Below are 11319 nucleotides of genomic sequence, written 5' to 3'. Positions count from 1 at the left end.
TAGCCGGGCACCATCAGCTTTCTTCACCACATTTGCTTATTCACCCGCTTTGTCTTCAGCGGTTGTGTCGGGAAGGTGAGCATCATAGAATGGCTGGCAGTTCCTTTTCAATGTACTGCTACGACCATTGTTGGATGATACTAGGCAAAAGTTTACTTGCCTGCTGTGTCAATGATAATGTTCTATTGTTTGAGCATTCTGTTGCGTCACCTTTCTTTCGAATGTGCACAGCTATGGATCTCTTCCAATCAATTTGCAATGTAGCTACCTTCCAGTGATATCTGCTTACATTTCAAAGTCTGAGATAATTACTGAATCTTGGAATACAATTCCGGGGTAAAATTTTCTCTCCAGAAAGAATCACCCCACATTTCAGTAACCTTTAGCAATTTAGATATTGTCGTATCAAACTTCTACTAATCAATAATTGTGCACATTTAGCGTAACACACAGTTCTTATCATATCACCACATGGAGATTTTGGGTGATCATATGTACTCAGGTATGTCCTTTGAATAAGAACTGGTTTCTCTCAGTCCTTTTTAAAACTTTTCTGAAAAATAACGATGACTGTCTCTTGCTCTCTTTCTTTCCATTCTCCTTTTTTGTTAAACACTAAATAACTATCTCTTCTTTTTTGCACTATTTTAAGTATATTTCTACATTCTTACACTGAAAGTATTAGACATTTTAGGTGCATAATTTACTTATCAAATGTTTTAAATGTCATTCTCACCTAACAAATATTGTTTATAGTTTACCAAATTCTTGCAGTTTTTTCCTTATTAGATATTGTGAGAAAAAATAAAGAGTCCATTTATGGAGGATCAAACAGTATGTGGTAAATTACTTTCTCTAGATTTATTTTTCTTCATATAATGCCACAAGTTTGTCTAAAATGTTATCTTGACATACTGAAAAACTGAAAAATATTCAGTCTATTCATGAATAATAATGTACTACCTGGCATGGAAAATTTGAAGATGAAATAGTTCAAAGAATAAAAATTTAAATGTATAATTTTCAACCATTTGTTTATCCATATTATAATTGTTATTTAAAATATAAAATAACTACACCCACTAATTATCCGGTACAGATAAGTACAGAAATGGGCCACAGTTGGAATATTTTTTCTTATCAGTAGACGGAGCCTATTGTGCCACCTTCTTGAATCTGACTATACAGCTATGACTTGCTTTGCTGAGCAGATTTTGGTAGAATTTGTATGGGTTGATTCTATATTAAAAAAAAAAAGTCTTGAAACTTCCACTTTCAGAATCGTAACCAAGGTAACAATAAAATCACAAGGTGGCTGGAGCAAGCATTTAAAAGGGTACAATTTTCTTCCTGTTTTCTCTTACTTCTTTCTAGATTTTAGTTTCAGAAATCTTGGCTGTGCTAACGAGTGATTGTGAAAATACATACATCTTTTCTTTCATCTACTTAGTTCTCCCATAATCAGCTTCAATGGAGAATCAAATTCAACAAAAACCACACCCCAGCGTACCACATTTGAAGTGGGGGAGCCATCAGATAAAAATAGTATTCCTTGAGGGGGAAAAGAGATCTGTTATGAGGCTAGATTCTGAGACTTATGATTACACATCACAACCTCCTTAGGAGTGCTGCCTTTAAAATTAATATCAGTTAAATAATCATAAATGTTTCATGAGATATGTGAGATGGAAGGAGCATTATTTTCTGACATGCACACAAGAGTACCTACCTGGAGTGTTGGTGAAGTCTTTTCCATTGTACCCCAGCTTAGCACCCAGACTTGATCATGTGACTTGTCATAGTGTAATTTAACAGGGACAGGATCCGTTCTAACTGCCTGCAAAAAAAATTATATTTTCAGATTAAAATATTAGCTTAAGACATTCAAAAATGTATATGAATCTAGGAGTTAGATGTCGTATTGAGAACTCATGTTGCTAAATATTTAATTTTCTAAGATTCCAGTTGATGAAATGGAGATGCCATCTGGTTCAGTCAATTAATATAGCCCTTCTAGACCTAATCTTAATACGCCGAGGGTGAGGTTTTAATAATATTTAATTTTATTTTGGTTGTTACATATCTTGATAACTATGAAAGTAAAGAATAAAAACAAAAAAAAATGTTTCCTGAAATTAAAAATTCAGGCGTTATAGGGATATTCTGTTCTATAATGTATTAGAAATACTAGCCCCTGTACCCATGGTTATAATCCCATTTTGGAGGGAGTTCTCTGTTAATTTATGGACAAGACTGAAGTGGGATGCATTCTGAGTCTCCACCTTTCTACAGGGTGTGAACAAAGCTACCACCATTCTTTTCCTTGGAGACATGTTCACGTGGAAGACAATACAGCACCACATTCAGAGCCATTGATCTGTGGATAAAGACTTCTCAGATGCGGAGCAATGCAGCGAGAGAGAAATTCCAGGGCCATCAGAGAGGAGGCACTAGTGGAGCATGTTTGAGAGCTAAGCTGCAGAGGCCCAAACCTGAGGCACCAGAGGGGGCAGCGACACAGTGATTCTGAGACTGAGCAAAGGAACTAGGCCAAGACTAGAAAGCCAGGCAAGGAGATCAGAGACAGAACAGAGCAGCAGCTCTGAGCCTGAGGCAGAATATTGAGCTGGCTTCCTGGCCCACAGAGACACAGGTCAAGATAGTGGAGATGCTGAAGACCAGGCTGCTGACTGAGTGGAGGTGTTACTGGGGGCTGTGGACTATGGGCCATACCCTTAATATGATCTGATCCTGGCTAGTGGTAACCTCCCCTGCGCTCCCTTAATTGTGAGTATTGTCTGTGAGTCCTGGGAGACCCTTGCTATGAATGGTCAAACAGAGCATAGAAGCTGAGTGCTGTGGGAGGAGAGGTTGATGTCAGATCAGGTAAAGAACAATGGAGCATGTCTGACCTCTGCCCCCTGACAATTGGCCTTGAGTTTTTATTTATTTACTTATTATTAATTTTTTAATCATTTTATTAGGGGCTCATACAACTCTTATCACAATCCATACACACATCAATTGTGTAAAGCGCATGTGTACATTCATTGCCCTCATCATTCTCAAAACATTTTCTCTCCACTTAAACCCCCAGCATTAGGTCCTCATTTTTCCCCTCCCTCCCCGCTCCCCCCTCCCTCATGAGCCCTTGATAGTTTATAAATTGTTAGTGAGTTTTTCTGGAGTTAAATTCCCTTCATTTGTATAGCCAGAGAAAGTCAAATATATATATATATATATATGGCCATCTTCATTCAAAGGCTCATTTCTCATTTTGTAAAAGTTTGTTTGTTTGTTTATTCAATAACTGGGCAAATTGTAAGTAATTCAGCTACTTAGAAACTCAAGATATGTATTAATATGTGCATCTTAAACAACTGTTGAATACAAGTGAGAACCATGATTATACTTCTAAGTTTGTTTTCCCATTTGAGTGATGACTATGGAGTTTGGTTATCATGCTAAAAAGATAGCAATCCGATATATGGTTGTATTTCTATAGACTGATTACATAATTCACTCTTCCTAATGAGATACACAAAACAAGAGACAGAAGGAGCAACAGAGTTTTCATTTGTTTGCTTTTTGCACAATGTTGAGTATGTTCAATATGGGTTTATTCTGCTATAATTCATATCTTTTAGCATTCATTCAAACAAAATCCCATAAAGTACATTGCTGTCAAGAAAGTATTTAATTTACCTTAATTTCAAGCTATTTCTATTTTGTGAATTAGCATCTTGTAATAAGAATTCCCTGTAGTAGGTTCTAATTTTATATAACATAGCAAATCGCATCCAATAATAATGCCTTTAATCAATTTTAAGGCATTTCATTCCAAAACACAGGTGTATCATTTAAATAAATTTCCAAGTTCTGATTCATACAGCACCAGGTGACACCAACCCGAGCCGCGCTGCTAGATATGAACCAACGAGTCGTTCCCCCCCTTTGATAGGTAACATAGTGTTTGCTTCTGTAAAAGGTAAGCATCCTCAGGTAGCTTACACTTTTAGACAACATTTTTAAAAGACTGATTTGAAGGTTAATTTCTGATAAAAAGGATGCATTCTGTCAAAAGACACATGTACAGGAGAAGGCTTCCAGGGACCACACTTTTTATTTCTTCTTGTGTTAACGCTGTCATATAAGGACATTACACACGGAATTTTCCAAACCATTTTGAAATAATGGAGAAAATGAAAAATAGACTGAATTCTGCAATACAGTCTTTAATTATACAAGCTTAAAACAAATATCTTAGACATTGTGCTCTATTATATAATTAAATGGTTTATTGCTTAAGAAATAGGTTTTTCAATTCTGTTAAGTGCATTCAAATGATTGCTAGTGGTTTCATTAATATTTCTTCATTCAGCAATTAATAATTTCAATAACTACATGGGAAAAAAACATCATAATAACCTAGATCTATATGTATGATTAAAATAGGCTCTTTTACATGTAGTTTAAGAGGAAAAAAAATACTGGTCTCGGAGAACAGAAAAGTGAGTGAAGGGAGATGTCGGACAGGGCAACATATGACAAAATAATAATTTATAAATTATCAAGGGTTCATGAGGGAGGGGGGAGGGAGAGGAAAAAAAGAGGACCCAAGTGGAGAGCAAGTGTTTTGAGAATGATGAGGGCAATGAATGTACAAATGTGCTTGACACACTTGATGTATATATGGGTTGTGATAAGAGTGGTATGAGCCCCTAATAAAACTATTTTAAAAAATGTTAAAGATAAACATTTGCTACAAATAAAAACAACAGCAAAGACTTGATTGTTATTCAATTGTAAGACTGGGTTTACAAGGAGGAAAGGTTTTACAACACTTTGAAAAACAGCAACGGGAAAAAGAAACCAGGAAACAGGAGCAAGGAACAACTGGAATGGGACTGTCAAGGGAGCAGCTCTAAGTATTGATCGTACACCCTAATTAGTAGGCCCTCTAGGTATTATCCTACGCTGGCCTAACCCTCCGTCCTTGATTTGATGCTAACACAGAGCAACATTAAATGGGGTGCGTGAGTCTGGAAATCTTCACTGGAGCATTTAGTCTGATCTTGTTCCAGCAGAGTGACGGGTAGGCTTAAAATGCTTATCTGACAACGCCAGTAGAGTTCCTTACATAGGTATACCCCCCCCCCCAAAAATAAATTAATTAATTAAAATTCTCGTTCATACTGACTATACAGTACAGAATAGAACAAGTCTATAGGGTTTCCCAAGATGTAGATCTTTATAGAAGCAGACGACCCCATCTCTCTCCTGAGGAGCAGCTGGTGGGTTCAAACGCCTGACCTTTCATTTAGCAATTTCACGCTTAACCCCCCCCCAGGGTTCTTTTCTATAGAGATGTGACCAGTCTCCTTTGTTGATGTTGTTGTTTCGTGCTTCGGAGTCCACTGAAACTCAACCTGAGTTATAGGACAGTACAGAACCTTCCCCCAGAGCAGGGGGGTAAAACTGGCAGCCTGTGGGCCGCATGCGGCCCCCAAGGTAATTTTTTGTGGCCTGTGATGCTCTGAAATAAAATGAAAATAGAAAAAATTGTTATGAAGAAAATAGCGCTTAGGGGAGATCGTGGCAATACTGTCCACACAATTCCCTCGTTAACCTTTGAACTACTGAAGACGAGTCTACATGTGGCCCAGTGCCTTTCCTGGGGGCCTGTGGATGCGTATAAACGCGCTGACTAGGTTCCGGGGATATTTGGAAGCATACGTCTGCCACTCTCTGTCACGTCATGTAAACAGATCCAATAGTGAAAAGGGTAAAAAGAGCACTCTGGGTTGTGCTGTCATGAATCAGACCGAGCGGCAGCGGCAGCGCTAGTTAACATTTTACAGGGAAGCCATTACAATGGTGCATCACGTTTGTCAGCTGTCCAACGTGTTGCGTTTTTTATTAGTTACTTTGTTATATTTTCCGGTCAAAACATAAATGGTAAGTGAAAACTAGTAGGAGGAAAGCGCTGGCAAGTTTTGGGTGAAAAAGACTAATTTTAGTTTTATGAATACATTAAATAAAATAAATATTTAAGTAAAAGAAATTATATAGTGTTTTAATTGTACTATCCATATTCCTGAATCCTCACTTCAAAATATAAATTTAACAAAATTTATAAATGTGACGTGGCCCGCATGAATCTTGCCTGTTGCACCAAATGGCCTGCGTATTGAGTTTGACACCCCGGATCTAGAGCAGTGGTTCTCAGCCTTCCTAATGCGGGGACCCTTTAATACAGTTCCTCATGTTGTGGTGACCCCCCAACCATAAAATTATTTTCATTGCTACTTCATAACTGTAATTTTGCTACTGTTATGAATTATCATGTAAATATCTGATATGCAGGATGTATTTTCACTATTACAAATTGAACATAATTAAAGCATTGTGATTCATCACAAAAGCAATATGTAATTATATATTGTGACATATTTATTTCCAATGACAAATAAATGAAATGTTGTCTTGAAGCATGGCATATAGCATGGGTAATAATCTTCACGCAGGGTACTCGTATGTGGGCCTATCTGCATGTGGGCAGACCTGCCTGGAGTTGGATAGGGGAGCGGTGTCTCGGTTCCTAAGACCATCGGAAATATGTGTTTTCTGACGGTCTTAGGCAACCCCTGTGAAAGGGTCTTCAATCCCCAAAAGGGTCGTGACCCACAGGTTGAAAACTGCTGCCCTAGAGGGTTTAATGGATTCTTACATTATTTCCTGGAGCAGATTACTGGTCTATCTTCCACTTGGAGCAAGTGGAACACTTAACTATTCAGCCAACAGAGCTCCTTAACACATCCCATAAACCAGGGGTGTCAAAATGGCAGCCCTCGGGCTGCATGCCACTCCCAAGGTAATTTTTGTAGCCTACGATGCTCTGAAATAAAATGAAAATAGGAAAAGGTGTTATGAAGAAAATAGCACTTAGGAGAGATCGAGGCAATACCATCCACACAATTCCCTCATTACATTTTATTTCAGAGCATCATGGGCCCCCCAAAATTACCTCTGGGGCCACCAGTTGGAGACCCCTGCCATAAACCAAACCAATGGATGCCATAGTTGTTTCTCACTTACACCAAGCATATTGAGGGCCTCTGCGATTTTGCAAACGCTTATGGGAGCACTCGGTCTCTTCATTCTCCTGCAGTGCGTCTGGTTGGCTTGAACGATTGACCTTCAGGTTGGCTGCCCAGCATTGACCAGACAATGCCCCTGCAGCCCATAGATTAGGTCAATGTAATACTGTAGGCTATGTTAATTATCTAGATAGAGTGAGAATCAGCCTTGCAAGTGGTCATCCAGTTAGCTACCAGCAGGGCTGGAACTGGATAACTAGCTGCTATGTAGTTGATAAATGAAGAAAAAAATGAAGGTGTCCAGGAGTTGATCTTGCCTAAAGCCACAATCAATGCTCATTGAAGCAGCAGTCACGAACTCAAATGAACAACTGCGTTGAGCAAATCTCTTGCACAATATCTCTTTAAAGTGCTGAAGAGAAAGGGTGTCACTGAGGAATAAGTTGTGGCTGACCTAAGCTATGTATGTTTAATTGCCTCATATGCATGTGAAAGGAGGAATGTATGAGAACTGATGCATTTAAATGATGATTTTGTTGAAGAATATTGAAAGTACCATGAAATATCAGAAGAATAAACAAATCCCTCGTGAAAACAGGTAAACCAGTATTCTCCTTAGAGGCAAGGATGGCCAAAATTTTTGTTAGGTACTTTGGACATATTATGAGTCCCTGGAAAAGGAAATCAGGTTTGGAAAAGCAGATCCGTGAAAAGGAGGAAGACGCTCAATGAGATGAATTAACCAAAACTTAGCAACAATTTTGAGGATGCACAAGAATGGGCTCAAGCGGAAAGATCGGGCAGTGTTCTCCACAAAGTTGCTAGGAGTCAGAAGCGATTTGACAGCACTCTAACTCACTGGATAGGTTCTCTCGTCTGAGCAGCCCCTGGTGGACTAGAGGCAGGACTCTCCTAATTCGTAGTGGAAGGCATAACTATTTGTGCTTCCCAGGGCTTCCTTTTCTAAGATCACAGGAAGAAAACAGCAATTGTCTAAAGAACCTTCCCACTGCCCTGGTGTCTGTCCCAGTTTGATAGGACAGCGTAGAAATGCCACTGTGCGTTGCTGAGCCTAGCTGTTTACTGGAGTAGAAAACCTGGTTTTCTACCTTCAGTCAGCAAAGTAGCTGGTGCTTTATGAATTGTTAACCTTGGGGTAAGCAGTTCAAAGAATAACCCCCATGGACCCAGGGGTCCTGAAGGATCCGAGAATTCCCCAAATGTCTGATCCATGGTCTCCTAAATTTGTTATTGCACAGGTAATATTAATGAAGTCAAAATATTAATGGTAATATTAATGAAGTCAGAAAATATGTATATCTATTCATTAAAATATCATAAAATGGATTATTGTAAATAGTAGGTATGCTATAAAACATGCAAACAATGTAACATTTTAATAAAATGAGAAAAAATAAATTGACATTTAGTCTCATTGTTAATAGTGCAAAATTTCTGATTTCCCAACTTCAATATGTGTCATTATTCTGAATAGCTGTAAAATTATTGAAAAATTTTAAAACTCAGTTGTCAAAAAATCAATTAATATTTTGCCTTTTGACCTCTCAAATATTTGGTCCTAATTCAGTTTGTTGTGATATTTTATTTTAAAAGTTTAACCAAAGTGAAAACAACAACAACAAAAACACATGCAGATAAAACAAACAAAAAATACACCTGAAAAACTGGACTAGGAAAATTTCAAACCTATTAAAAATGTTTACATATTTTTCAATCATGTATACACAGCTAATTTTCCAGAGGGGCAATTTACATCGCTTTTAACAGCAAAATAAAATCATTGATGTAAAAATTTCCAAACATCTACTTTCAGATTAATCTCTTCAAGACCCAAATTTCAAACAAAAGCAGATTTTTTTTTTCCTGCCAATTTTTGCTCCATTACATTTTTGAAGTGATAATTAAAATGCAATTGTTCTTATAAAATAATTTTGAGTATAATCTTAACATCACCCTGCCTACTTTCTCCTAAAGGATCGGTGAATTTAGAATTTTAGTATTTTGTAAAAAGAAAGCATCATTAATTTTTACAAGTTATAAAAATTGTCTACCCCAGGAAAATCTGTGAATCTCTGTTGCCCCAAAACATTTTTTGTTTCTTTCCATTTTATAACAAGGTTTTAAAGATCCTCTTTATCCATCCTTAACTTGTTTTGGCCCCGTAACATACACCCCCTAGAAATACTGTTGAGTTATAGCCAATGACTCTGTTCCTTCTAGCCTTAGTTCCTCATGATAGAATGCAGGAGTTTCAGCCCCGAGGCTGCGGTCTCATTTTGGAGGGCAGTTTTACTAGCAGGTAGGGTCATTGTCGCTGTTGTTCTGTGCCTGAGCCCATAGTTGTTGCCACCGGGTCATCCAGCTCCTGCAGGACCTTCCTCTCTGGCTGCCCCTCCACATTACCAAATATAACGTACTTCTTCAGGCATGGGTCATTTTTATTTCAGTGTATTCTATCTGAGAAAGTCCGCCTGTGCTGTTGAAAGGAAAAGGTGTTTGCTATGCACGTTGTTGGTCTTTCAAAATTTTATCATTTGATCTCCAGCTCCATTACTTTTTTTAAATCATTTTATTGGGGGCTCATGCAACTCTTATCACAATCCATCCATCCATCGTGTCAAGCACATTTGTAAATGTGTTTCCATCACCATTTTCAAAACATTTTCTTTCAGCTTGAGTCCTTGGTATTAGCTCCTCATTTTTTCCTTCCCATTCCACCCACCCCCCTCTCACAAACCCTTGATAATTTATAAATTATTATTATTTTGTCATGTCTTACACTGTCCGACATCTCCCTCCCCCCACTTTTCTGTTGTCTGTCCCCCAGGGAGGAGGTTATATGTAGATCCTTGTGATGGGTTCCCCCTTTCTCCTCCAGCTCCATTTCTTTAAGCAAGGTCATGTTTTTCAACTAGTATTCCTTCCTTTTTGTTTCCAACTTTTGCATACCAATTACCAAAAGTTATCAAAGCATCTTGATTGCATATTTGATCATTTTCTGACTGAAGTCATTGGTAGAATTCTTCAGTTTCTTCATCACTAGTTTTTGTGGTTGGTGCATAAATTTGCATAATGGTTTTATCGATTGGATATCCTGGAAGGCAGATAGATATAATTCTATCACAGACAGCATTATACTTAAAGATTGATTTGGAAATATCCGTTTGGACAATCAGTGCAACACCATTCCTCTTGATTGTGTTATTCCTGGTATAATAAATCATATGATTTTTTGAATTAAAAATGCCTGATACCAGTCCATCTCGGCTGACTAATATAATACTAGGATATTGATCTTGGAAAGCCAAACCTCTATTTCTTGACTGAGCTTTGGTTAAAAGCAAGAACACTTGTTGTGAGTTTTTGGACATTTTTGGCTTTTGGTCTGTCCCCTGCATTTGGCTCAACTCTGCCTGACCTTTGGATTTGGAATGAACAGCACCTACAACCTCTTGTGGCATTCCTTCTAATTCCAAGGAATCTTAACCGAATATTCTGAATAATTTTTAAGGCATTTGATGACCACAATTTACTAATTCGTTAAAAATCTTACAATATCCTCCCATTTTCCTCATAATAAAAGACAATGTCCACATAGGACTAGTAGACTTAATATTACCTGCCATTTATCTAACTTTCTATCTCTCTGATAAACTCACACTTTCTACTCTTCCTCTGATATCTGCAACACAAGTATTTTCTCTTGGCTTTAGCTATTCATCCACTATTCCGGATACAAACCTGTGTTTAGACCTCGGAGCCTTTGCCTGGGGCGTTTTTCCCTCAGCGTTCCAACTAGCTGCCTTTCCCAACTGTCCTTTGTGTGGAGCTCATCTTTTTAGGAAGCTGTAGTCAGCTTGTCCTAGTGAGCATTACAACTCCCTCTCCCTGCTGCACTCATCCTCCATGCTCCCAAATCCCATCTGGTCTTGCACTGCTATTGTACCTAATACTACAGAATTGCCAATTTACCTATTATGTAATTTATACAGTGAACCCTCGTTTATCGCGGTTAATCAGTTCTAGACCCTACCGTGATAAATGAAATTCCGTGAAGTAGGATTCCTTATTTGTAAATCAAATATTTTCATAATTATAGCATCGAGGACATGAAAAAGCACCCTTTAGTCACCATTACACTCGTATTACCCAATTTATTAAACGAAAAAGGGAAAATACAGTAAAACATTTTGGACGT

The 11319-nt window shown here is 37.9% G+C and overlaps 1 protein-coding gene across 1 annotated transcript in view; it reads right to left on the bottom strand.

The window, feature by feature from the left end:
• Positions 1–11319, bottom strand: part of FSTL5 (follistatin like 5) — a gene marked incomplete at its 3' end in the record, with an annotated part of 780165 nt that overhangs the window by 80832 nt on the left and 688014 nt on the right. Inside the window, exon 15 of the mRNA XM_004708783.2 lies at positions 1730–1837. Within this exon, the coding sequence (XP_004708840.2) occupies positions 1730–1837 (108 nt within the window). The remainder of the gene's footprint in view (positions 1–1729; positions 1838–11319) is intronic.

This window comes from Echinops telfairi, unplaced genomic scaffold, assembly GCF_000313985.2.
Source record: "Echinops telfairi isolate 266 unplaced genomic scaffold, ASM31398v2 ScPeMD7_5868;HRSCAF=6743_0, whole genome shotgun sequence".
In the NCBI taxonomy this organism is placed as follows: domain Eukaryota; kingdom Metazoa; phylum Chordata; class Mammalia; order Afrosoricida; family Tenrecidae; genus Echinops; species Echinops telfairi.
This window is presented reverse-complemented; position numbering and strand designations above follow the sequence as displayed.